Source organism: Toxorhynchites rutilus, chromosome 3 (genome assembly GCF_029784135.1).
Source record: "Toxorhynchites rutilus septentrionalis strain SRP chromosome 3, ASM2978413v1, whole genome shotgun sequence".
NCBI classification, from domain to species: domain Eukaryota; kingdom Metazoa; phylum Arthropoda; class Insecta; order Diptera; family Culicidae; genus Toxorhynchites; species Toxorhynchites rutilus.
This window is the reverse complement of record NC_073746.1, coordinates 14,879,995-14,906,841: the sequence shown is the minus strand read 5'-3', so window position 1 is coordinate 14,906,841 and position 26,847 is coordinate 14,879,995. Positions and strand designations below refer to the sequence as shown.

The following is a 26,847-nucleotide window of genomic DNA, read 5'->3' as shown; positions in this document are numbered from 1 at the left end:
TTTTTAGGGACAATCCAAACAGGTGAATTCCACGCGGATCTAGATGGTCTTATTATACCATCGTCGAGAAGTTTACTTATTTGTTTTTCGACCTCTGATTTGTATGCTATTGGATACGGGTATGCTTTCTGATAAATGGGTATGTCGTCAACAGTTCGAATTTCGCATTCGACGTTGGTGGTACAAGTTAATTTGTTATCGGGATTATGAAACACTTCTTTGATGTTATTTATGATGGGTATCAAGGAATTTCGCTCATTTTCGTTTAGATGGGAAATTCTAATTTTTCCTAAAATGTTTGTTGTTTCTGTGTTATTTATCGCTTGTCTTCGTGTAGGTGTAGGGCTGTAAAATTTTAGAGGGATGGTTCTCAGATCTCCTGAATCGCATTTAACTTTAAGGGTTTTTTTCGCACTAATAAGGTTAAATCTATTGCCGAAAAGAATTTCGGTTCCGATTATTCCGTCAAAAAAAGGATGAAAATCGAATACCAAAAAGTTGAAACTTCGATGCAAAAGTGGGTGGAAAATTTTTAATTTGACGCATTCTTTTATTTTCTGAGTACCAATAACACCTTTAATGTTTTGTTCACGCATGGTATTTATTGGCATTCCGGATGAATTAGCCCATTTCTTTGAGATAACATTTACGTTGGCACCGCAATCGATGAGCATTTTAATGACTCCTTTCGATGTAGGTATTTCAACGTAAGGGAGGGTTTTAACGTCAGGTTCTCCTAAAACCATTTCGTGACCCAATCGGTGTCCTCTAAAAAATTAGTTTCTTCAGCTTGGTCGGGCATTTGATTGGTGTTAGCTTCGTTAGAATTTTCGGCGTTTAGATTTAAATTTTCTAACGATTCCACATAATTTTCGTTATTGAAATCATCCTTACTCAATTCCAATTGTTCGGTGTACCATTTTTCATATTCTTCCGGATCGGGGCATTCTTCTAAGATGTTTGCCATTCGTTTAGCGTTAGGTTCGTGAACACGCATTGAATCGCTTGCTTGCCTACGTTGTGCAAAAGGTCGATTACCGTAGTTAATTTGATTAGTACGAATAGAGCTCGTATCCATCGGTTCCGGTCGTGGTTGAGGTTGCATAAATGTCCTTTTGGGTGCAAATACGTTAGGTTGTGATTGGAAATTGGTATTTTGGAACTTTTGACTTTTGAATGGTGTATTTCGAGGTGGTAATATTGGCAATTTTCCTGGGCGGAAATTTGAAAATTTGGGTTGCGAATAACGCGGGGGCACTGGTGGCGTAATATTTCTCGTTGGTAGATTGCTACGAGGAGCGGGTAATGGCAGTGGTGTCTGTGTATTAAATGGAGCGTTTCTTGCACTTAGGTTCAGGTATTCTACACAACAATGGTAGGCCTGTGCTAAATTACTTGGTTTGTAGTTTTTGCAAAAAAGTGAGAGCGGTTCTCCCAGACCTCCCACAAAGGTATCTAAGGAAAGCATATTATATAATTTTATTAGGGCGGTTTCGTGTCCCCGCCATTGTTCGTCTAAGTTTATTGCGGAACTTATGAGAGTTATCATCTCGGTGATCCGGCTATAGTAGGTTTCGATTGATTCGTTCTTTGCCTTTGTCATATTTTTCAGCTGGCTGTCCAGTGTCATCAAATCCCTTTTGTCCGCGTAATACAGACGCAAAGTGTTTTTTATTGCCTCCCACTCAACGGGAGTATTGTTTGTGATGAGTACATCACTTGCTTCATCTTTAATTTTACGTCGGATAGTTTTTATTATCAGATGATAGTGAAATGTATCTCTACCATCTTCGAATAATTCCAATATATCTTCTACATCGAGAATCCATTGCGCGAGGTTGCGCGGATTCCCTGTGTAAATGGGCAAGTCTGCCACGATAGCTGGAATTTTGCCACGCTCGTGGAACGACATTCTGGTGTCGATCATAAAACGTGGTGTGGCGTTTTCCAAAACAGGTGGCACAGAAACGATCGGGTTCGACGGGTTCAAGGCCATGTCGGGATCGATCGTAAGTGTTTCTAATGCCTCGATTATTGAATCAATTTTTGCTAATTCTAAACACTTTCACCTTTCACACAACACTTCACTTTAGATTAATTATTGTTTGGAGGAATTATGTTAGTTTCCGCGTTATTTTGTGATATAACAGCGCTCCGGTTACGGTGGGTCCGGCCTCGGCGCTCTGAATTAGTATAAGTTTATTGGGTTCCGTACTATCCGCTTTGCGGTACGGTTTTAGCTTAGTCTATTTCTTTCGAGTTTATACTCACAAGATTATTAGGAGGTACATTCGAGTACCGCGGGACAACGCCTTAGTCCTTGGAAGTCCTATTAATGCCGGTTGACTCGGGTCCTTCTTTTTCCTGGTGCGCTCGTTCGCTGTGCTCCTACACGCAAATCCCTCGGTTGACGACGGACGGAGCTTGGGTCCGGAGTAGGAGTAACTTTAGAAAGTTAACTCGGAGCGGCTTCACTACTAGGAGTACAATACTGTTACCAGGTGGAGGGTCCCGACTTCGGGCGCCAGTTACGTTTGGGGAAGTTCGGTTAACTTTTTAAAAAAGCTGAACTACCCTGAACGGAGTCACAATGTAAACTGACTTTATTATTTCATTGATTTACACGATTGCCTAAATATGCTTACACTATGGTTTTTATAATGTTTGCTTTTATGCCGAGTGTTGCGAAAAATGTGCCTGGGACTCGGTGCACTGGGTCGCAATGCTCCCTGCTGCTGGTGTACCGTGCCTGGGTGGTAACTTGCAGTTTTCAAATGATGATCCGATAGGAGCCGACGCTCGAGTGATAGGAACCGACGACGAGCTATATCTTTTGAATTCCCAAGTTGAGAAATAATCGAATTTCTTTTGGGTAACGAAACTATAAAACGGCCAGATGAGTCACGCTTCGTTGTTTCAGCGAAATATTCTTCACAAGCAGCATTTTCTAATGATAATTTACTTTTTATAGAACACGATTCTACCTCCCAGAAGCGTGCTAGTTGTTCCTCGAGAGTTGTAATTTTTCCAATCTGAGCTACGTTTGCCACCGACTGTTGTACGGTTCCGGCATGAACCCTTCCAGAAACTAACCATCCGAGTGTGGTATTTTGGAGGATGGGCTGTCCAGCTCCTATTCTTATTTGACCTTCCTTCAAAAGGTCATAGAAACCTTCGACACCAATTATTAAGTCGATTCGACCAGGTTTGTCGAAAGAAGGATCGGCTAGGATGATATCCGGAGGCCAATTAAATTGCGAAACATCGACTGCTTGTGTAGGTAACTCTGTGGTGATCTTTGGAAGAATATGGAACTTCCAACAGGCTTTAAAATCAGCGCGATGGGACTGAATGTCGAAGGTAGTAGAAAATTTCGAAAAAGTGGACGATATGCCAACACCGCTGATGGGAATGAATTCCTTAATTCGTTTGAGGTTCAACTTCTGAGTGAGTGGTTCTGACGCGAAATTTAGCTGTGATCCTGTGTCGAGAAGAGCGCGTGCCCATACGAAGTTACCAAATGGATCAGACACCTTTACAAGAGCCGTCGATAGCAGAACGGTTGAAAATTCTTGGTGTTTTTTGACACTGCACGGCGATGTCAAGTGGCTTGTTGAGTGAGCAGAAACTGTGGGATTTTGATTTTCGAGAGAGCGGTTTGGGAGGGGCTGATTGTTCTCTATGGACGACGATAATGATGGTGATGCACAGGTAGATTCTTGTTTCGAAACATTTGTATTGATGGGTTGGTTATTCGACAATTCGACTCGCTGATGTAGCATAGTGTGATGTTTATTATTGCACACGCGACAATTCCCACCGATACAACTCTTCACTCGATGCGATGGCGACAAACAATTTATGCATAAAGAGTGCTTTTTGGTGGCTTCAAATCTCTGTTTAACGGTCATCTTACGAAATACTTCGCATTGATACGGCGAATGTGAAGGCAGCTTACAAAACGGACACGACTTCGAAGTTGATGTAATGGCTGAATTGACGAAACTTGATCTGGAGGATTTGTTCGGGATTGACGAAGACGTACGAGGTGGATCAGAAGGACGATTCTTAGAAGCAGCTACGGATTGTAGAACCTGACTGTAACTACGCAGAAATTGTATTAATTCGCAATATTTCGGGACTTCAGTAGATTTCCGATGCGTCTCCCACTGACGCATGGTAGAACAATCGATGCGAGAACTAACCATAAAAACAAGTAACGTACTCCATGTTTCCGGTTGTTCCCCTAATTTGGCTAACATCTTCAAATTTCTTTCATACTCATCGATTAGTCGGTTGAGCGACTCGTGACACTCTTTTTTCATCGGTTCTACACTGAATAAGGCATCCACATGTGATTTAATTATCAAATATCTATTTTCGTAGCGGGTTATTAATAAATCCCACGCTACAGAATAATTATTGGAGGTTATCCCTATCGCTTCTATCATTCGCTTTGGTTCATCGGATAGTGAGGATATCAAGTAAGATAATTTATCTACAGCACTTAAGTGGGAGTTTGAGTCGATTAACGATGTGAAACTGTCTCGAAAGGCTGGCCATTCGCGAATGGTTCCGTTGAAACGAGAAAGTTTTATCTCCGGTAATTTTATTCTCGATTGAGTCATGTCGTCTATGCGAGATATTTCTCGTGTCGAAATAATATTACATTTTCGAAGCTTCGACGCGATAAAACCTTTAAGTGCTAAATATTCACACTCAAATTCAGAACGTGCTTTTTCATTCGCCATCTTCAAATCATCTTCCTCCCTTTCTTCTGATTGTTCTACTGTCTCATCTTCCATAAGTTCTAGGTCGAGTCGGTTTCCCTCAAGCTGGTCAAAAATCTTCTCTAAACGTTCCTTCCATCCGTCAAGCTTGTCTCTGTCCATGTCATCGTCATAATTGTCGCATAGTTGTTTAAGAGTCTGAATTGAGTCGATACAAAAACGCTCTAACTTGTATAGTTTTCTGAGTTTCGAAGACATTGTCAATCAGTGAAACACTAGAACCATCAACTGAATAAAGTGGACTTGTTTCAATTCTTCTGCTTTAGCCCCCAATTGTTACAACAATGGACCAAAGAGAACAAAGCCCACCACTCTCGATCCCAAACGACGCGCTAACCAAGCCACGCTACCTGGATAATGGACGTGCCAACAAAAGAACCCTCGTTTCTAAGGACCCAATAGAGTTGCACGTTGAGATCACTTTTCATCGATGCTAGTACACTTCTTAATTCTGCGACCTTGTAATTTTCTTTGAAATCACTGTTCAACCAATTTCCGTTCACAGATTATGCGTGGGTTTCCTTCCTCACACGCGATTTTGAACGACACAGTTTTTGTTTTTAAGAATCACGTTTTTTATTCGAAAAGCACACCGAACCGACGCGAAATCGTGAGCACTGTTCCCAAAGGTCTTTGATCCGGTTCGAAGGACCAAATTTTATGTTACCGCGATCAAGTCCTTTTTCGGATATGGGAATCAGTGCCTACGATTTTTGGGATAAGTTCTAGAGAAAATGAGCTTTTATTGCTCCACCAGTTATAAACGAAACGATAATTCGGTGTGATGCGTAGAAGGTTTAATGCGGTACTAATCCTATTGCTTGAATCTGTCCATCTTCTAAGTGAGAGAATAAGTGACCAGAGATGATGCGACAGCTCTCTTTGGATAGTTTGGAAACTCCCTAATTCACGTTAGGCGTGAACAATTTTTTTTTTTGAAAAATACAATTTATTTCTAAGAAATCGTTTTGCATGAAAAAAAATGCAAAAACATATTCGTAGTGAGTAAAAACATTATCACGTCACACCGGAATAAGTCCAATCCGTTGGAATTTATTAGCGCTGGAATTTTCCCCTTTTTCCAAAAAATAACAACGGATTAACGCATGATTTGAAAAAAAACCAACGGTTAAAAAAGTAACCAAGTACTCAACGGGGGAAGAATAATTCGCCAATAACCGCCGATAATGTTCGATTCGGTGACGCACAATGGGAGGCATAAAATTTAAAAAAAAAAATGCGATGAGAAACGATCCTTCGGCGAGAAAAAGACAGCAAAACTGATTCAATTTTCATCATCCCGTCATCCACAGCAGCAGCAGCAGCATCGGCAACGGGTAGCACTTCCTCCCCCTTCCGTTGGCAAGTTTACTCGTTTCACATTTATCAGCGCGCGCGAAACCAAAATCACGATCGACGGGCGGAAAGAAGAGCAGAAGAAGAAGAATTGCAATAGCACAATAAAACTTGACGAAAAACTCTTCCTCGGCGCTCCTCGAACACCGACACAAAAAAAAGAAGAGAAATCCACCAAGCGATGAATCTGGCTCTCTTTTCCCTCAGCCCCGTGATACATATGCGCACAAACGGTTCGCATAAAAATCATTTTCATATCATAAAATTGTAAAAAGCAGAATTATATAAAAAAAAGTTCATTTAAAATAGTCTCCGCCTATTTCAGTCCGGTACCCCTCCGTTTTTGTGAATACATTATACAGTCTCTCCTTCACCACCGCCTTTAGCTGCTGCTGGGTAACTTTTTTATATCCCCACTCCGGCGCACTCCATCGCAGTAGCAGCAAGCGAGCGGCCACGCTTTGTTTCCATTCGTTTTTTACAATCGAGAGCGAGAGCGAGAGAGCAATCATCGCATTACACAATGTGGAAGCGCACGGTGCGCGCTCTCACACACCCATAGCGCAGTTGGTAGCGGTTACCAACGTCGGAGTCGGAGTCACATGCACTGGCACGGGCTCTCTCCCGAAAGCTCGCTCTCTCGCAGCTTGATGCTCGTACTCTCTTTCTCTGCCTTTGTGTGTGCGCGCTGTGCTGCGGTGTTGTCCCCTTTTTCATTCAATACGACGACGCCGACGTCAAAGTTTCGTCAAGTTTATGTTACTTTTCGCCCTCAAGGGCTTCTGTATGTGTGCGTGCGTGCGTACTTGTGTATGAGCTTCTTGTGCAAACAACAAACCCTACGGAGAAACATACACTTTTGAGTTATACTTCTTCAATGGAAATCAACACTCGTCAGTTCGTTTATATTTCTGAGCGATTGAAGACGTGCAACACACGCAACAGTGTCCGACACGCAACCAACCAAGAAACAGCTCCGTTACCGTAAAAAGCAACGTCGTCGTCGTCGTCGTCGTCGTTGTTTTTCCTTTGCGTTATTTTTTTTTTTGCATCATTATTTGCTACGCGAGCGAAAAGAGAAGACGATCAAAAAAACACAGATCAACTTTAGAGCGCGTCGTGGCGCAAGGTATCTCGTGCCGTGTGTATCCGGAAAGTGTATTCGCGCGGCCTCTCTTGTGTAATCTGGTTTCAGCTATCGGCCCAAAAACATAACAACAGCGACAACAAAAATATAGCAGTTTTTTTTGGTTATTTCTTAGGATCAGAGCTCGGTCTCGGTTTCTGACTCAGCAAAGGTCCTGGTCGCTATCATCGAGTGTGTGCGATTATCGCGCTTCGATTAATTGCGTGACGAGCCTCGAAGGTGAATCATATGGTGGCGAAGCCAAAGAGTGTGGCTTACGTGCGTGATAACCGTGTTTGAGGTGATGGTGATGGTACTTCAGATGGTCCACCAAATGTGACAGACCCCCCCGCATCGACTCACACCCAGTGATTATGTGACGAATGAAACAATTTGTGACCCAAAACAAAAACGAAAACAAACCATAGTTATCCACGAATCATCAGCGCGATTTTGGTGATTATTTTGGGAATAACAGAATTCGGCATCTGATTGCATCCGATACCCAAGTGAATCCCAAGAGTGATATGTTATTGTTACCAACGAACACAACAACCCCCCTGAGTGAACCTTCCAACATGGTGCTGTCGAAAGTGCGTTCGTGGGCGTCCAGCCGGGGCGAGCAACACCACCACCGGGAGGACAACAACAACACGGCGGTCATCTCGGTCAAGCGGGAACTGCTGCGGACCCCGCCGCCAGGACAGCGATGTAAGCGAACCTTTCTGTTCTTTTTTTTTTTATCTGTGTAGCCCCCTGAGTAGAGGTGCAGAGGTGGGCACTTGTTGGGTTCAGCACACGCAGGAACGGATCCTCACGATCCTCACGTGCACTTGCATCGCCAACCAAGATGCCGAGATCCTCAGGTAGCGACCGTGCCGTGCCGTGTCGAGCCGGTGCTGGAGGTGGTGGTGGTGAATTTCGGGATCATCACCACCCTTCTCGGGTGCAGGCACACGGTAATTGAGGGTTGTGGAGGGTTGTAGTTTCGTCTTGAGGGGGGAGTAGAGAGCCGTCTGGAGGATGTGTGTTGCACTTTGCCGGGCCAGTTGAACTTGTTATTGCTTCGCTGCGCGCTGGGTGCAAAGAAGGGTGCCGTCGCTACCTTGCAGACAGCAAACATTTCTTCCCCGGTGGATCTTTTGCGAGTTAGGCGAGGGGTGTGATGCAGGTTTTTGGCAAACGTTATTGAATGATTGATGAGAAGGCGAGTGGATGAGCTTCTGTTCGATTGCTGAGCGCTATCGCATATGTGGAATATTGCTCTGGATGATGTTTAATAACTCTTTAATAATGTATTTATTATCGATTGGTGTAATAGCTGATGGCTCACAGAGCCGCGGGTGCAACAATGCCTTTGTGAAGGTATAAAAAACCTTCTCGCCTATCCTGATATGTTTTCACTTGAATGGCACTAATTATGATATACATCAAACGTAAGAAATTGGATTTTTAGGGATTTCCTGAGTCTTTTGCATACGCAAATGTGTACGATTACAAATAAATGTCATCAGGATAGACTAATTTACTCATTATTTCAACTAATCTGTTTAGTATTGGAGAATACAAACAAATGTTTTACATTTTGTACCCGTAAAAAACGCTGAAATCTCCAGTCTTTACATTTTTTTATACAAGGAAGATAATTTTTATTAGAAATATAGTTGGGAAATGAATAGCATGAACAGAACTAACGTTAAATACTCTCGCAGTAAGACAGCTAACAGTAAGACTGAATGATTAAGTAAGACTGAATGATTAAGTACAGATCAATTTTCTTGTGATAAAAATGTTCAACAAGATTGTAAATAAATGGGAGAAACTTCAATGAGTTGCAGTTTGGAGTAAAACAACAAATATATTATGTTTTTATTATGTTTTTCACTCGAAAAAGGATGACCACCCTTTCCAGGGGGCTTTCTAATTCACATATTTCTTTATATAGAAGACCATCATTGTGAAAACAGAGGGTTGAATAATGCGAATCATGAATCTCTTTCAATAATTTCGCAATCAAATACTTGATGAATGATTAAGTACCAAGTAATTTTCTTGCAACAAAAATGGTTAACATGTGCTTCGAAAATAACACATGACCATGTGTGGAACTGAAACAATAATAAACCAATGAAATGACTAATAAACCGATGAACGTTTTTTCTATCGCTAAACACTCATTCAGCTTTCCAAAAATTGTATAACTTGGATGTGGAAATGCCTTCTTCCATTGTAAAATAAGATCGTTCAACGATGTCTAATTAATGTCTTTCTTCAATTTGAAGATAACATCCATCAAACAATGAGGATGAGGCAAGATAAAGCAGGGTTTTTAGGACAATCAAAAATAAGCTAATGTGCCAATAATTAAAAGCTTTTACATAGATTTATTGGAATCAACTTTCTTGTAATCAATCTTGTATGGATCCGAAACATTAATAAATCCATGGAATAACTAACAAATCAATGAACGCTTTCCTATCAATAAAAACTCTCTCAGCTTTCCAAAAATAGTATCAGTTGAATAAGAAAATGCCTTATCCGTTGTGAATGAAGATCGCATGAGACTCTCTTATTCATATTTTCACACAATAATCTTCACGAAGCCTTGATAATGAGTTATGGGACATATTGAAAGTAATTTTCTTTAGTTTGGTGAAGCAATGTTTAACGTGTCGTTCAGAAACAATATATGAGACTGTAAGGAACTGAAACAGTCCACAAGTCTACGAATTGTACTATTAATCAATAGACTCTTTGCTAGCATCAAAAGCTTTTTCAGCATTCCAAAAATATTATCACTTCAATCGCTTCAATTGTTGTGAATTAAGATCTTTGAGGTGAACTAACATTTTTTCTTGGTATGAAAGATAATCTTCGTGAAACGATGAGGATTAGATTCAAAAAACGGGCTTTTTTAATGACATCAAATGACATCAATGTTTATACTAAAATAATACATGACAATGTATGGATTTGAGACAGTACTAAATCCATTAACCTGGGCCACCTGTGTGAGATGAGATGATTCGGAACTCTCTAATTCGCATTTTTCATTAAATGAAAGATAAACTTCATGAAGCGACGGGGATGGGCTGATATGAAACATTCTTTTAGAATGACATCAAATACTACGTAATTCGCCAATAATTAATATCAGTGGGGTACAGACTAGGGGGGTGTTGCTGATTAATGGTCAGCTGTACCCAATAGGAAGTATCCCGTGTCGGGCACAGGTACAGAGCATTGGAGACAGCAACATCACAATTACGAAAACACTTGTAATACTAACCTCGAGCCAACCGCGAGTAATCGGTTACATATTACTAACTTAGTTATAAGGCAAACATTGTCGAAATATTGAACTCCCGGCCCCGTCAGGTTGACGCCATATGAGCCTGATTAAAAAATATATTTTGGATAAAAAAAAATAATAATAATTAATATCATTGGCATAAACTTGTTGCAATCCATTATCTGGTAATCGAATTGTTTATCATGTTCCTCTGTAAAAATACATGAGAGTGTATGAATCTGAAACAGTAATAAGCCCATGAAATGGCTGTTAATTCATTGAACGCATCAATGATCCATAAAAGCTCTTTCACCTTTCCAAAAATGGAATAACCTGAATGAAGAAATGCTTCATCTTTTGTAAAATGATATCGTTCGAAACTGTCTGTCTGACTCACTTTTCCTTTATATGAAAAATAACCCTCATTAAGCGATGAGGATGAGATAAGATAAAGCATTCTTTTCGAGTGGCATCAAAAACTACTCAACTTCCCTGTAATTAATATCATTAGCATAAACTAATTAGAATGAATTTTCCTGTAATTCATGAAAAGTTCATGAAATGATCAACAAATCAATGAATGTCTCAACGCTATCAATGAAAGCTTTTTCGGCTTTCCAAATAATTTATAGCTCGTCAGAGGAAACGATTGTAAAATGAGATCGTTTGAGGTTATCTGATTCATCTTTTTTCCATTGTGTGGAGGATAATCTAAAATAATTATGGGTATGAGATAAAGGATGCATCAAATACAACGTAATTGGTCAACAATTAATACGCGTATGAATATGAGGAAGCAATATCAGCAGTTCGTTGGATTTTCTTTGAAATTTCGCTGCAATTGCAACTTCAGTCATTTTCGCGATAAACAAATTCTTCGCTGCCGTCCCCAACCTCAGTGGGCGTTGACAATTTAGCCGAACAAATCAGACCCGATCACTCACCCGAGGAAAAAAGCTTTGAAAGCGATACAAGTTTGAATGTTTTTTTTTTCTCTGAGCAACATTCAAATACAGCTTTCGTGGTGCAATTCTTTTAATGTTTTGGATTAAGAAAATATTCTGAACGCTTGATTCGATTTTTTTTTTCGCGTCGACGGCATTAAGCTGTGTGTTCTGTGTTCTATAGGCGAGAATGAAGATGAATTTTCAGGAATAAAGACCCCATCTATCTGTATAAATAGAAATTATTTGGCGTCCGCACGTTTGTACGTTTGGAGCAACAAATTTGAATAATTACTATGAAGTTTGATGGGTTTTGAACTGCGTCAGGTTCAAATGACAAAAATGTTAAGAAAACCAATCGGAAAGTGTGAAAAAAATTTGATATGAAAAGTTATTTATTTAGCGAATGGTGTTCATCTATTTAAATGAAAATGTGATGTCCGTGCGTTACACTTTAACTCGAGAACAGATCAACGAATTTGAAGAATAAATTATAAAAATTTTAAAATGAAGGTTACGAAAATCAAAGCGAAAGCACTGAATTTAATTGAATTCCAACAGTGTTTCATTCTATCACTAATTGAATTTAGAGTGACGTTATCTATTATGGATCGCGAATGTAAGTTCAGAAAACGATTTCGGGGGGAAACGTGAGTGTTCGAAATTATTTCAATCAAAATATTAATTGTGATCGGGACGAAATTTGTCGGGATTTTCCATAGTTTTTCAAACAAAAATATCAAATGAAAAGGATACTCTTTCGTTGCAAATATGAATTCTATGTACTTGAGAAACACATTCAATGCAAGCGGTACGAAAAATGTAATTTAAACGAACCCATTTTTTGTTTGGCAATGATTCTACATTATTCTTAATGATGATTTTATGGTGGAAATATTACAAAACTACTATAAAAATGGTTGAATAAGTGTCATTACTTTCAACAATTCAGAACTACTTTCAGGTGTGATAATTGGAAAGAGAGAATCTTTGTTTCATGCAACTGTCAAAACTTTAGTAGATGTCGCCTCAGTGCACTCCCGTTGCCACGAATCGGTGAAAGACGGGTAATCGCGCAGGTTACTGCGATAAGTTTAATTCACTTGAAACATAAATGAATGGGATTTGTTTTGTATTGGTTTGGTTTGTATTGTATTGGTATTGGACTAATCCGAGCAAAACGCTGATCCCAACTGACCCGAGCAAAGGAGATATTTTGTGATCTGCATTATCTAGGAATGCATGTGTGCTAATGTAAAATTGATTAAATCTAAATGCGTGTAATCAGTTGAAATACATTCGAAAATTTGACTTTATGTTTTTACTTGTTTTACAACGTGAGCATTTCACAACACTCACTAATACGCGCCGCAAGTAAATGTGGTAAGCGAATATTTCTTGGAGGTTCAACCGTTTTGGTGTTCTGAAGAATAAGTGTAAAAATGTTTTTTCCATTCTCATCAATTCGATGAAATCACAATGCGGAAATTTACCAAACAGCGCTCGAAAAAGCTGAAGGTCAATGATTAGAAAACAAATGATTTTTTGTACATAGTTTGTTGTACGCCAAAAGATTAAACACAGATTTTATCCACGTTTTTTGAATGTTACAAATTAAAACTCTTTATCTTTATACTCTTGAAAACACATCTCAGGTTATTAGATATCAAAAACGAATTGAGCTTTCTAGTGAACCCGTTTACCGTGAACTAAATTTTTTAAAAGCGCAGAACTACTTTCTGTGGTTTCAATCACTCTACTACGACAACTTATTAATAATGAGTTATAGCCAATGTCCTGGAAAAAAAGGTAATGAAGATGGTCGAGTTTCGAGCGACATAGCATGCGCTGCCATAACTATTTCGCAAATAGTGACGTCAGTCGTTGTGTTTATCTTTGATTGCCCACCGCATCTATGTAAAAATGCTATTTTCAGGAAGTAATTTATCAATTTAAAACGTACATTTTTGTAGAGCCCCCGCTGAATATGAGGCTAATGTGATAGTGTGAAGTGAATATTTGTGAAATGACGTCGAAAAAGACGGATAAAAGTGATATTTCCATGTGCCTTTTTCACTCCCCCACGTTCATAGAAACAAACGAAGTTTCAATATTTTACCGTTATGAAGTTGATGTTTCGAAGGCTCTCAGTGTCGGTGTGTATGTTGTGAGATAATAATCGCCAATTAATCAAAATTTCACCGAAAATGTTACTGCTTTCGAGAACTAAGCATACGACTGCTCTCTGGACCTTTTTACCACATGAATAATCGAAATAAGCCACGATATAATTGTCATCTATTAAAAAAACAACCAGTTGAATGATTTCATGGTAATTTTGACTCAAATTATCATGCAACCGTGAGTATTTTCAACATTGTTTTGTTTCTTCCATATACATTCCATATTGAACGCAAATAATTACGACACGATATTTGGCTTGCCAATACAGATATACTTCGCCTACTGCTCCACCTCTATATGTACCTCATTGAGTTATAGCTATAAACATATCATAAAACTAATAATTCACATTCCAAGCTGGTTACCACTTGAGCTCTCTAGATTGTTAATCCAGAATCTGAAACTGATTACCAGCAGCATCACTAACCTACTATCTTGATTATTACTCAAAAAGTTCTGACTCTAACTAATACTAACTGAAAAACTCTAGAGAGTGCGTAAGGTATTTTTGAACATGACGACTGTGACTAGTCGCAATAAAGCCATCTCCACCGTGACTAGATTTAATATCTGGACTTAAGCGATTCGATTGTTGCACTATTTGTATTACGTTCAACGATGCCCCACAGAAAACAGTCGAGTGAGTTAGCCAGGCGGTCAAATTTCCTTTTCACAAAAATCTGTTTTATAAACAAGCATTATCGGTGATATTTTGTATGGTTTCTCATTTGAATTATTTTGATTTCCTTGCCGGTTCACATGGAAAAATTAAAAATTAGTTCAGATCATGAGGTATTATTCCCCCTTATTCTACGCGGCGAATGACGTGAGATGGCTCAAGTGACTGCATTCCCGCAGGCGGATGGCGTGACTATAGTTCGTCACTAGGTGAGATTTGAAGTCGTGTCCTCCTCGAGCATCAAATAGGAGCTAAAGTAAAGTAAAGTGGCTTCCAGAATAAAGTAGTAAACTTTGCAATCTCACGTCACTCGCCGCGCGGTATAAAGGGGATTGAAATTGCTGAAGTTATTCTATCATCAATTTTTATATTTGAAATCTCAGCCGATGTCTTCATATAATCAAGAGAGCGAATTCAAATTGCAATGACACCAACATTTGTTAGAAATGCAAAGATTCACTTGAGTCTCAAAATCGACGCTATGGGAACACATTAACAAGCGGTACGAATCCAATGACTCATTATTTACATAAATAAAATTTATTCACGCATCGTTTTCATTTTTCGAAACGAACATTGGAGCAAATTAGTAAAATATACAAAAAAAACAGAGCGCCGTATAATCCGATGGAAATCAGACAATCAACATGTGGATTTCTACTGAAAGAAAATTTGCATCCCCTCCCGAGTTGCTTCTCCCAAAATCAGTCCCGAAACCCTGGGACCACGCGCACGGATGCTAATTTGTAGGCACTACATTTTCACGGAATTACGGCCACTTTTTCCCATTCAAATTTTCGCTCCACAAACACAAGACAAGCTCTTAGTCACAGCTCATAAAGGCGCGCGCCATCGTCTCCCACCGCTCGGAAGCCCGTTAAAACTCATTAGCGTCACTCATTAATTAGTACACCTTCACATCATCAAAAAGAGAAGCCCGGCAACCGGGATCAAACGACGCGCGGGAAGAAATGAGACATCATTTGAATTTCTTCATTTTGACACTTCTCTGTCGGTTTATTATGGCAAGATTGTGGCGCAAGCCGTTGGCTTCGCTAAATCCTAAGTAATCTCTTATCACACACACATGGTGGAGGCTCCCGACTTGCCGATTCGCGCTCCGGACCGAGTTCATTAATCAACATGATTTATACTGTTTTAATGATAATAATGAATATATCTTCCTGTTTTGCTCCAAGACCCCCTTTCTTCCGGGCACGCGTGTGCTCCTCTCGCGAGAGACACCGTTTGGGCCGGGGGAAAGTGTATTTGTAGAGCGTTAAAGTGCAATTTGGGTTTCTTCGCTGTTTGTTGTGAATAGCAGGAGATAATTAATTACGGCGTGGCGATCCATCATTCAAACGCATTGCAGTTGTCGCTCACCGCTCTCGCCCCAATCGAGAAAAAATGTAGCTGCAATTGTAATTCATCCCTGAATTTACATAACGTTCTTCGAAACTGAAACGCTGAAAACCCTTCAGAGCAAATATTTATACACATATTATTTTCGAGAAAAGCCCTCATTACGGTACACATATTTTCTTATGCATGCACAATTGTATGCGCGCCCCGAATGGGTGCCTACGCTTCTGCTGCCAGGTATTTCGCAATTTTCGCAAGACATGTTTGGCTGGCGCTGGCTACACCTCACGCGTTGTATTGGACCATTCGGAACGGACGGACGGACAGTTGGGTACCGTTTGGTACCGTAAGCAAATTTTCCGCCATCGGTTCCCTTAGTAGCTTAGCTTGGAGTGGAGGGTAGTTTTCGAAGGTTTTTCCACTTTTAGCATATTTACTTAGTTAATTCTGTTGGACTCCAATTTAGCGCTTGACTAATCCTTTTAATGCTCCTTGCAGCGGCTCGTCCGTGGGGTGCCCCACGGACGTAATTATTATAATTAAAATAAAGTGAATAATAATTAATTAATGAGATTTCGTTTCGCACGATGCTCCCCTCGGCGCGTTGGTCGCCGTTGCGTTGGTCGGTGGCGCACTGTGCGAGGGAAACCCGGCCCACTCGAGGCGAAGCTAATTTGCTTGCCGCGGCGCACCTCGAAGCGAAATTTATGCTCCAAATGCAAAACGATTATCGGCAACTCGAGCTGTGCAGCCGCGCAGCTAGCGGAGAGTATAATTTTTCATTCAGTCCCTTCCATCCGTTCGGAGCATTTTGCGTTGAAACCTATTCGTCATCTGTGCCGATCCAGGAAATGCATAATTATCGATTCGTCAAAAGGATTAGGTGGACGAAAGGAAAATCGCTGCACGTCCCGATTGAAATATTAATCCTCCCCCATGAATTTTCGAAAGATCGCTCAGATCGCTCGCTCCGATAGCGACCGGTGAATTTGACCTGGTTCTATTCGGTCCCTGCTAGGAATTTCGCTTTCAAATTTGTTTCCCGGGACAGGAAGAGCCGGAAAAAAATGCATTCGATCCCGACGGGCTTCGGGGGATTTTTTCTACCTGAGAGTTGCACAAAACTTGTAAGCGAAAAAAGGGAAAAGTTTCGATTTTTTTTTTGCTTCGTTCGAATACTTCTGTCCTCCTACACCATAGGATGCGCGCTTTGATCACGGCAAGCATTAATGATCATCATCATCGTCGTCTTGGTTGTTGTAAAGGTGGGTCTATCCGGCTGGTTTTTTTTGTCTTGCTGTCCGAGACTGGGAACGAAAATTTATGGGAAAAAGTTACGCATATGTCACAATTTCCCTGTGTCGATTTGTCTATATCTAGAATCGATGCAGATAGAGTTTCTATTGGTGAACAGAAGAAGGAAGCAAGAAGGTGGTGAAACGGAGATCGTCTTCCTTTTCTTTTCACAATCATTATTCAGATTTTTTTTAAAAATTTTTTGGATTCTCTTTCTTTATGGCTGTGTTACATTTTTTTTCCCTATTTTTTACTTTCTTGAAAAGGTCTCTGGGAAATAATTGATTATTTCCAATGCGAGCAATTGTTTAACCGACGCTTGGAGGGATGATCGTTGAATAAAAAGATCGAGCCGTATCCTGGGGCGAGTATATCATTTGCCGATAATGGTTTGGAACGAACATTTGTGCGAAATGGAAGCATTATAGAACATACAGGGTTTCCATTAAAGCTACGATAAAAACAGCAAGTAGTAACAACCGTTTAGTCATGACGAAAATACACGTTATAACACAGAATACCACAGTTTCAAAAAATAGACTTAAAAAAATCATTTCTTCAAAAACATCGGAATTGTGCTCAGCGAAAGCCTTTGGAGAACACTTTTATATCCTTTTATAGCCTCTGATAACTCATATTACCGATTTTATCTGAGGATATTCAAACAGCGAAATTTCATACGCAGAGTTCAGATTCCGCGCTTCGGATCTCTATAATTCGAAATACAGATGTCCAGATTGGGGACCACGTGAATTCAAACTACTGATATAGGAAAAAAAGAAATATTTCTGTCGACAAATGATTTATTACTCAACAAACTTAGCTAATCAAAACATGTTTACCGAAGTAAACATCCATTTCGTGGAGTGAAAGACAATCGCACTTCCTATTGAAGACTGTTTGGATCTAAACGTATTGGATTATATTATAGAAGTCGCATATGAAAACTGAATTCTAAACCCAGATTCATGATGAGATTCCTTTATTAAAATCGTCGATTTTTCATACAGATCCTTGATTGAGATTCTGGATTGCAAATTCGAACATTTTGCGTTTCAGATCCAAATAGAATCCATGTCCAGTTTCCTAAACAGAAGTTTATTGTTTGAATTTTATATTCAGACAGACACCTCACTCTGATCAAGATTGAACATTCCCAGACTTTAAACCCTTTTTGTAGATCGTTAGAATTCAAATTTTAGGTTGCAGAGATCCTCAATTAAAGGCCCGATATTCTACAATTCCAGATATGTATTCTAGATTACAGAACGCGATTTCCTCCCAAATTACAGATTAAGATTCCAAATTCACATCCCAGAATCAGATCCTAGAGTCCAGATCCCAGATTCCAGATAACAGATTCCATTTCTATTTATCTCAATTAATATTTGCTCATCAGATTCAGATTCCGACTCCTTATTTTGATTTTCACACCTCCGCAAATTACAATACAAAATTAAACTGTCTTCAGATAAATGTTCCAAATTTTTAAGGTTCAAATTCAGATTTCTAATCCAGAACCCTTTTTTATCGAATCAGATTCCAGATCTAAACTCCATATTTCAACACACCAAATGTGGATTCCAGATCTGTATTTGGGATGCCCATTCATACACTAGATTCTATTATCAAGATTTCAATTGGCAGACGTGGATTCTACTATAAACAGCCGGCTCCATATTCTAGATTAAAAACATGAGATTCCATAAACAAATTTATAATCCGATATAGAATCCGTTTTTCAGACTCAGACCTTGATTAAGAATCAGAATCACAAGTCATATTTGCAATTTAAATTTTAGATGAAAATCTACGGACATTCCGTAACTTTTCTTCTTTTTTTTTTCCAAAATATATATTTTATTAAGGCACATGTGGCGTTAGCCTGACGGGGCCGGGAAATATAACTTTTCTTGTTCGTATCAATCGATAGCTTGAAGATATTTCATTATCATTCTTGAAGTGGATGCGCACTCATAGATAAATCAATCTCTTTCATCAGTTGAAATGTGAATAAGTTGAAAAGTTAAGTTTAAAGAGTTTTTAACGTAAATAATTTTCAGCGTTTCTTTGATTCATTTCTCCGATTCTGTTTCTTCTTTTCGTTTTGAAGGTAGCGAACCATGTAAATGAAACCCATTTTGCACAAGAAAATGTTCAATTTCACGTGTTGACAATGTTTACCGGCGTGTATACTTTTCTCGAAACTCTACCACAAAAATATAAAAATCGGTTTTCTATTTTGTTTCTCTTTCAATTGAGGGCCTTAGAATGCAAGGGGTGTAAGTGACTTGATCGATTTCTCTTCATCAACTTTTTCTTTAGCTAATAACTCAACTGCAAAAAAGTTCCTATTTAAGTTCGCTATAGAATCCGATAGATGAGGTTCTGACCTATCTTCCACATTGTCAAATACAACTGGGAATGTATTTGCAGCTAAGTTATGACCAGAAGAGAGAGTCGATGTAGAGAATTCGATCAAATCACTTACACCCCTTTCATTCTAAGCCCCTCAATTATGAACACAAAATTTCTGATTCAAAAAAACAGTAACTCGAGCTTATAAACAAATCATAACAAAAGGTGCACCGAAAAGACAACGCCAGCTTTGCCAGCGGGAACGTTTGTCGTTTGCAGATTAGCAAATTATGGTTTACTAATGACAAATGTACAGTGTCGACGTCTGGTAGCGATATCCGTTTAGTGAGGCAAATTATTCTTTGTCAGAAAAGCGAACCCGGAGGCAGTTTTGAATTGTTAAGGTGGCCGTACACTGTTGGCCCGGAGGTAAAATATTTGATATTTTTTGACAGATAAGGTTTGATTTGATATTTGTACAAACACTATTTTGTTTGTCACTCTTCAATTTTCAACAGTAGTAAACAATATCAAACACCGAACATGGAAAAAATCAACTGAAATATTCAAGGTAACCTAACCATGTACCGACAGGTTCGAAGAACAGACTGAAAAAATATTTTAGGCATTCCAATAATTGAATATTTGCTTGTCGTGTTTTGTGTAGAATATATTTGATCAGTACACGTTGACCAAATTTTATCTGTCAAAAAGAGTCAAATATTTGGCTTCGGTCAAACAGTGTATGAGCACCCTTAGAATTTAAATGAAACTTTCCACTTCATGTTATTCGATTACGCAAAGGTCCTAACTCTTTTTAGCCAATTCATCATTATGATTTTAAATTACTATCAGATGCAATTTTCGTTTGATTTTTTTTGCACAATTAGCAAAAAAATATTACTTTATTATATAAAATACACTATTGATACCGCAGAGATAATTTTCATTCAATTTCTATGTTAAAAATGTGATTATTGTGATTGTAATTAAAAAATATTATTATTGCTATCATGAGATGTTAAACGCTTGAGAATTCTGATCGAAATAGAAATAACTATGGATGGATATGCTTCATTTTTACTGACTCTTCACACAGAATGTAATTGTAAACAAGGTGATGACTCGAGGGTCAGTCCAATTAGCACTGGAATAATATTCAATTCATTATGGAAAACAATTCCAAATCGCGACCAATGGTTCTGCCCGGTGTCACGCTTTCACCCCAAACCCACAATTATTAAACCGCTTACCACTGTCATCACCTTTGACACCGCCGCACCAGCAGCAGCTTCTGTTTGCAGAAACCGAAATCCAACCTCATCGACCCGACCCCATCGATGACGACCCTGACTGACCATCAATCAGGCTTATTTCTTCACGGTCAGCGAGCGATTCAATTAGCATTCGTCAAGCTGCAAACTGATTAAAAATTCGACCGATTTTTCCGTGACCATCCGTCGGCTGTGTCACCCTTCGGAAAATCGAACTGACCCTGCCACAGTCATAAACAGTGTGTGTGTGCGCACATGTCAATATATTTTCATTCCCCGGGTGTTGTGTGCGAGGGAGGAACCTTTTATATCCAAATGAAGACGAGTTGCTCCGAGAATGCTGGCCAAAGGCAATGAAAGGATTCTCCCGCATGTGACATCTGCCCCCGCAAAGGTCATTATTAGGAGCATCACCACCATAATACCTATTATTTACAGCATCCCCGCGCGTGTTGTGGTGACAACATGAGCCTCCGGTCCGGCTCGCACAGAGGCTCGAATTGCTCTCATCCATATTTTACGAGAGTTACTTATGTGGACACACACATACTGCCGGACTGCAGCCGGATTATTGTTCCCAGAGGGTTTTAAAATTTATACTCGCACGCATCGGATCGAATCGCAATCGCATGCGATCCGGACCCCTTCGCTTTCGGGTAAATTATGGTCCGGCTGCTTACGGGGCTCTGGGTCCAGGGATGAGGACAAGGGAAGAAGGGGAAACGAAAACAAGTCCAAATATTTTTATGCAAATCGATCTCGGTAATGCAGGCAGGCAACATCGCAGTTGGTGTGATGTTGCGAGGGGACAACTTTTGACCTTCTGTCGCCGTTTCGCCATCTATCGATCAGTCGATTGGTTTTAATTAATTACTGCCCAAAATAATTTTATGCTAAATGGTCGATAAACCAAATGGCAAAGGGGACGACCAGTTATCGGTATGAGTGGCGATTTTTATGCAAAGTCACTGGTAAATTATAGGCAATTTTCCATTGTCTGCCCGAGGGAAGAATCCTGGGGGATGAGTATGCATAAAAAACATATTTGTCCAGCCTGAAGCTGCAAAGCTAATCTCATCTCGTCAGGATATTTTTTTCCGTTGCCAAAAAAGGTAACTTCCAGCTGAGAGCAAAAAAAAGTGGATGCAATTCCCAGCGTTTTACCTTTTGTTATTCTAAATGGTGTGTAATTTATTTGCCTATGTCGATTTTTTCTTCTGTGGGACGGCAGGGAACCATTCTCACAATGTTGTTCTTCATCAATAAAAATAATTTGTACGGTGCGAGCTGCACAAACGGCACAAGCACAAGGTATGCCCGATATTACCTAGAAAGCAGTTCATTTGAATGCACCAAGGCAAGGTGTGTTCTGGAATCGATGCTCGTCGCATCGAAGCTCGAATTTCCTTTTGTCTATGCAAATAAGCATATGATTTTGTGCTCGTTTTTTTTGTGTGTCTTCCCTCCTGTCAACGAAACGTCTTCCATACAGGTTTAGAGCTCTATCCGAACGGCGTGAAATGAGCATTTACCAAAAGTAGCGCTATGTAGCACTGCTTTTGCCGTTTGGTACGATAAAAGCGCACAAAAGAAACGGAAACAAGGTGCGCAGATGCCTTTGTTGCAGGCTCCTTCCTTCCTCCTCCTCCCCTGCCAACTCCGGCTCTCGCTCTATATATGCAAAGCTGATTTTCCAATATGTCAGGGCACAATTTGTCCCCGTTTTATCTGTTGTAACTGTTCCGATGCACACGCATGTGTGTGTATCCGCGTATATTCCAACAATCCGCTAATTCCCTTCATCTTTTTTCTCCTCCTTCTCATTTCAGACATTAGCCGCCTGTCCAAATCACCGTCTCCGCCTCCGTCACATGGTAAGTGTAGCAGCAGCAGCAGATATCGCGCACATCTATCTATTCAACACTTTCCGCCATAACCCTTCCTTAAAATATATTTTTTGTTTCCGCTCGATCGGACACGTGCCACGTGGCACGAGTTAAGTCACAGTTCAAGCTTTTTTTTCATCGGTTTCCTCGCCGCCAATAATAATCAATCGAATGTTTGTTCCGGCCCTTTTTTTCGTCGCCCTATCATGGGATGGGATGCCTCAATCCGTTCGCTTCCGGTGAGCGCACGCGAAATTGGAGGAAAACGGCGACACGCGACAGCTTGTCGATTATCAGCTTCATTACTCGATCGTTATCATCCATCATCCCGATCTGATGATTACGGGCGGACAAGAGGCGAACGAGAGTGCGGCCCCGTAAAAATGCATCCACAATCGCTGGGATCAAAGGCGAAGTTTGTTTTTTTTTTCATTCTTTTGGGTGGATTCCCTCCCATAACGACACTGCTGCCATCTTGCCCCCAGCACACACAAGTATGGGAGAAACAAAACAGCTGTCAAAAGCAGTGCAGCAGTGATTGCGGCCAGAGAATGCGAATAAACAAAAAAAAACTAATTTTTTATTGGACTGCTGATTTTGTTGTGAATAATACAACTACGGAGAATCGATCGAAAAAAATTATGAAACACATCGTTGTAAGCACTGTTGGAAGAAGACTAAGCTTAAGTTTAATGCAATGGGCGAATTTGTTAAACTTGAACTTGAAAGAACTTCACGCTAATTTTTGCAGGCAAATCATGTTTCGTTATTCGTTATTCGCAAGTCCCAATCGGATCCAAAAATACCTCCGATTCAAAGACTGATTGAATTCCAATATTTATCACAGCTAAAAACTCTTAAAATTTGAAGACTTTCGCGGAACTCAAATGAATAAAAAAAAGAGTCATCGGAGCAAAAATTTAAAGATCTAATTAATGAATCTAATGATTCAGGAATACTTCAGATTCATCGAATTTCGAAATTTCAGTAATCGTTGGATTCGAAATTCATCAAATTCATCGAATTCAGAGATTTATCCGATTCAAAGATTATTCGAACTAAAAATACCGTGGATTTAAAGACTTTCATTACAGTCAAAACCTTTAACATTTGAAGATTCTGAAAATTCATACAACTCAAATCAATAACAATTCATTGGATTCGAATAATCAAAGATTCAAGCATACTTCCGCGTCAAAGATTTATCGAATTCCAAAATTCAAATATTCGCCAAATTCGAAAATCCACTTTTTTTTCAGATTAAAAGATTTGTCAAATTTAAAGATTTATCGGAACTCTAAAATACCCCGAATTGAAAGACTCATTGGGACCGAATATTCGTCACAACCCACATTACCTTCCGAATTTGAAGATTCTTGTTATCCACCGGATTATAATGAATGAAAACATTTATTGGAATAAAGGATCCAAAGATTGAGAAGAGGGTTCATCGGATTCAAAGATTAGGATGGGATACCGATCAAGGACTTATCGAATTCAAAAATTATTTGGATTCGTTCAAAGAGTCTACAGTTTCAAACACTCGACCGGATGCCTAATTTCAAATATTTATAAGACTCTCTTATTTTGGAATTCAAATATTTATAAGACTCTCTTACTTTGAAGATTCCTGAGATTCATCGGACTCAAATGATTGAAAGATTCATTGGATTTAAAGGAAGAATCATCGAATTCGAAGATTCAAGCATGCCTCCCACACTTCTCGGATTCAATGTTTTATCGAACCCAAAAATACCTCGAATAGAAAGACTCATTGGATTCAAATATTCATTACAACTTAAGACTTCTCGATTTTGGAACATCCTGAAATTCGTCGAACTGGAATGAACACAAGATTCAAAGATTAAAATATAGATCGAATGAAAGGTTCCGTGGATCTTCGAATCCGCAATTGAAATATTCATCGGATTTAAAAATTCAATAATAAGTACATTATTGAATATATTAAGGTCAAAGATTCGTTAGGATCAAAGACTATTGTAATTCAAAAACTCGTCAAAAAGAGAGATGCTTTGGAATCATTGAATAATTGGATTTCAATAACCATCGGAACCCATCATTCCTCGAATTCAAAAAATTCAACGCATTCAATCACTCGTCGGGTTCAAGAATTCAGCGGTTCGAAAACTTATCGTAGGCAAACATTCATTGAATACAAGGTTTATTCGCATTCAAAGGCCCACCGAATTCGAACATGCATAAGGATTCAAGGATTCAAGGATTCGTTGAATCAAAAGATTCAAAAATTCGTCAGTATCAAAGACTCATCAGATCTGAACACTCGTCAAATTCTTCTGTAGGAGCCCTGAACCTTTGCGACCTTTACTTTGATCTATTGTAGTGACTCATCATATTAATCTAATTGAAAAATTTATCTGATTTGATGATTTGTGTTTTTGAGTTCATTGGAATCAAGCAATAATCAGATGTAACTATTCATTGGACCCAACATTTTATCGAATTCGTAGATTCATACCATACAAGGATTCATTGGATTCAAATAATTTCCCAATTCGTATGATTAAATTCAAAAATTTGTCATTTCTCTTTAGAATCGAAGCATCACCGAACTCAAAGGTATTTACCGAACCCGTTTTTTTTTCTAATTTCGTAACTTCATCACATTCGTCCAAATGTCTAAAATTCGTCAGACTAAATAATTCTTTGCATTCAAAGTTTCATAAAATTCGAATGCTTTTGTTATTCAAAGATTTATTAAATTCGAGGACTTTTCGCTTTCAATGCCTCATCGAATCCGAAGACTAATTTTGTTCACCGGATTCAAAAATTCGTCGCATTCAAAGACATATCGTATCCAAAAATTCATCCGATCCAAAAGTTTAACAACGTATCACTTCCTTTGATTAATTCGTATAATTTCCTTTGAGCGCGAAAATTCTCCGCTTCGAAGACTCATCGGGTTTTGACTCAAAGACTCGTCAAATAGATAGATTCATTGGAATCAAAGAATGAACGGATTTTACTATCCATCAGACCTAGAAATTCTTCGGATTCATACATTTTTCGCATTCAAAAACCCCGCTGGATTCAAAGATTCATTCGATTCAAACATTTCTCATATTCAAAGATTCGTTGGAATCATGAATTCTTCTCTTCAAAGCCTCGTCGAATCCGAAGTCTCATAAGATTGAATTTGTGGAATTGAGATTTGTGGAATCAAGAGATTCGAAAATTCGTCAGAATTTCACACATTCATAGCATTCAAGGATTCATCGGATTCAGAGGCTCATCAGGTTAAGTAATTTAAATTTTCCTCGGTTTGAATGATCCATCGGTAGGAAATATTCAAAGATGAATCGGACCCGAAGATTCTCCAGATTTGAAGATTTTACTTCGATTTCTTCGAACTTAAAAATTCATCAAATCCAAAAATTTGTCGAATTCTAATATGCAAATAATTTCAATTTCCTTCAAACTCAAAGATTCGTCGGATTCAAAGATTGAAAAACGCCCTGGATTCGAAAATAGAAAAATTCTAATTAAAAGAAATCAAATATTAATTTCATTCAAATATTCGTCGAATAGAAAATCTTGACCATATCAGATTTAAAGATTCGTCAGAATAGAGGCTAATCAGATTCAAAATATCATTCTGCGGATATTTTCGAATAACTCAAAAGTTCATCGAATTCAGAAATTATTCGCTTATTCGGTTTCAAGGATTCTTCCGATTCAAGGTTCCAAACACTCGTAGGACTCGTAGTTTCGCCAGATTCAAAGGACACAAAGATAAATTGCATTCAAATATTCGTCGGAAACATCTTTTTTTTAAATTTGAATAGAAAAGCAAATGGGAATATGTTACACCGCGGATGCTCAATCGGTTAATCGGGATCAAAGGCCAATGATAACTATATTGCCGCCAATTTTCTCAACTGTTTCAGAAGTTCATTCTTTATCAAAGATAAATATGTGTTCTTTCTCATGTAATGATTATGTTCGCTGAAGTTGGGGCCGATTCGTTGGTTAATACCTTCCATGAGTGATCCAATAAAGTGCTACAGGCAAAGCACAAACTATTCAATTGTGGTGCATCTATTTCATAGTTTTACATTCCAAGAGTTTGTTTTTAGGGTATCAATGACTCAATCACAGGAGATAATATCGATCAGAAATTGATTTGGCATAACTCGTTGGATTATAACTTGCTGGTTTGAAGCTTGTGATTGAACCGAATGTCGCTGGAATGGCCTAAAATTTTCATTTATACGACCTCAATATATGAATATACACAAAACGGTATCAAATGGCTATCAAT

The 26,847-nt window shown here is 39.0% G+C and overlaps 1 protein-coding gene across 5 annotated transcripts in view; it reads left to right on the top strand.

The window, feature by feature from the left end:
• Positions 1–26,847, top strand: part of LOC129775895 (lateral signaling target protein 2 homolog) — a 389,728-nt gene that overhangs the window by 338,957 nt on the left and 23,924 nt on the right. For all 5 annotated transcript variants that reach the window (XM_055781116.1, XM_055781115.1, XM_055781117.1 and 2 more), the window contains one exon: positions 22,491–22,535. In XM_055781116.1, coding sequence (XP_055637091.1) covers positions 22,491–22,535 — 45 coding nt within the window. The remainder of the gene's footprint in view (positions 1–22,490; positions 22,536–26,847) is intronic.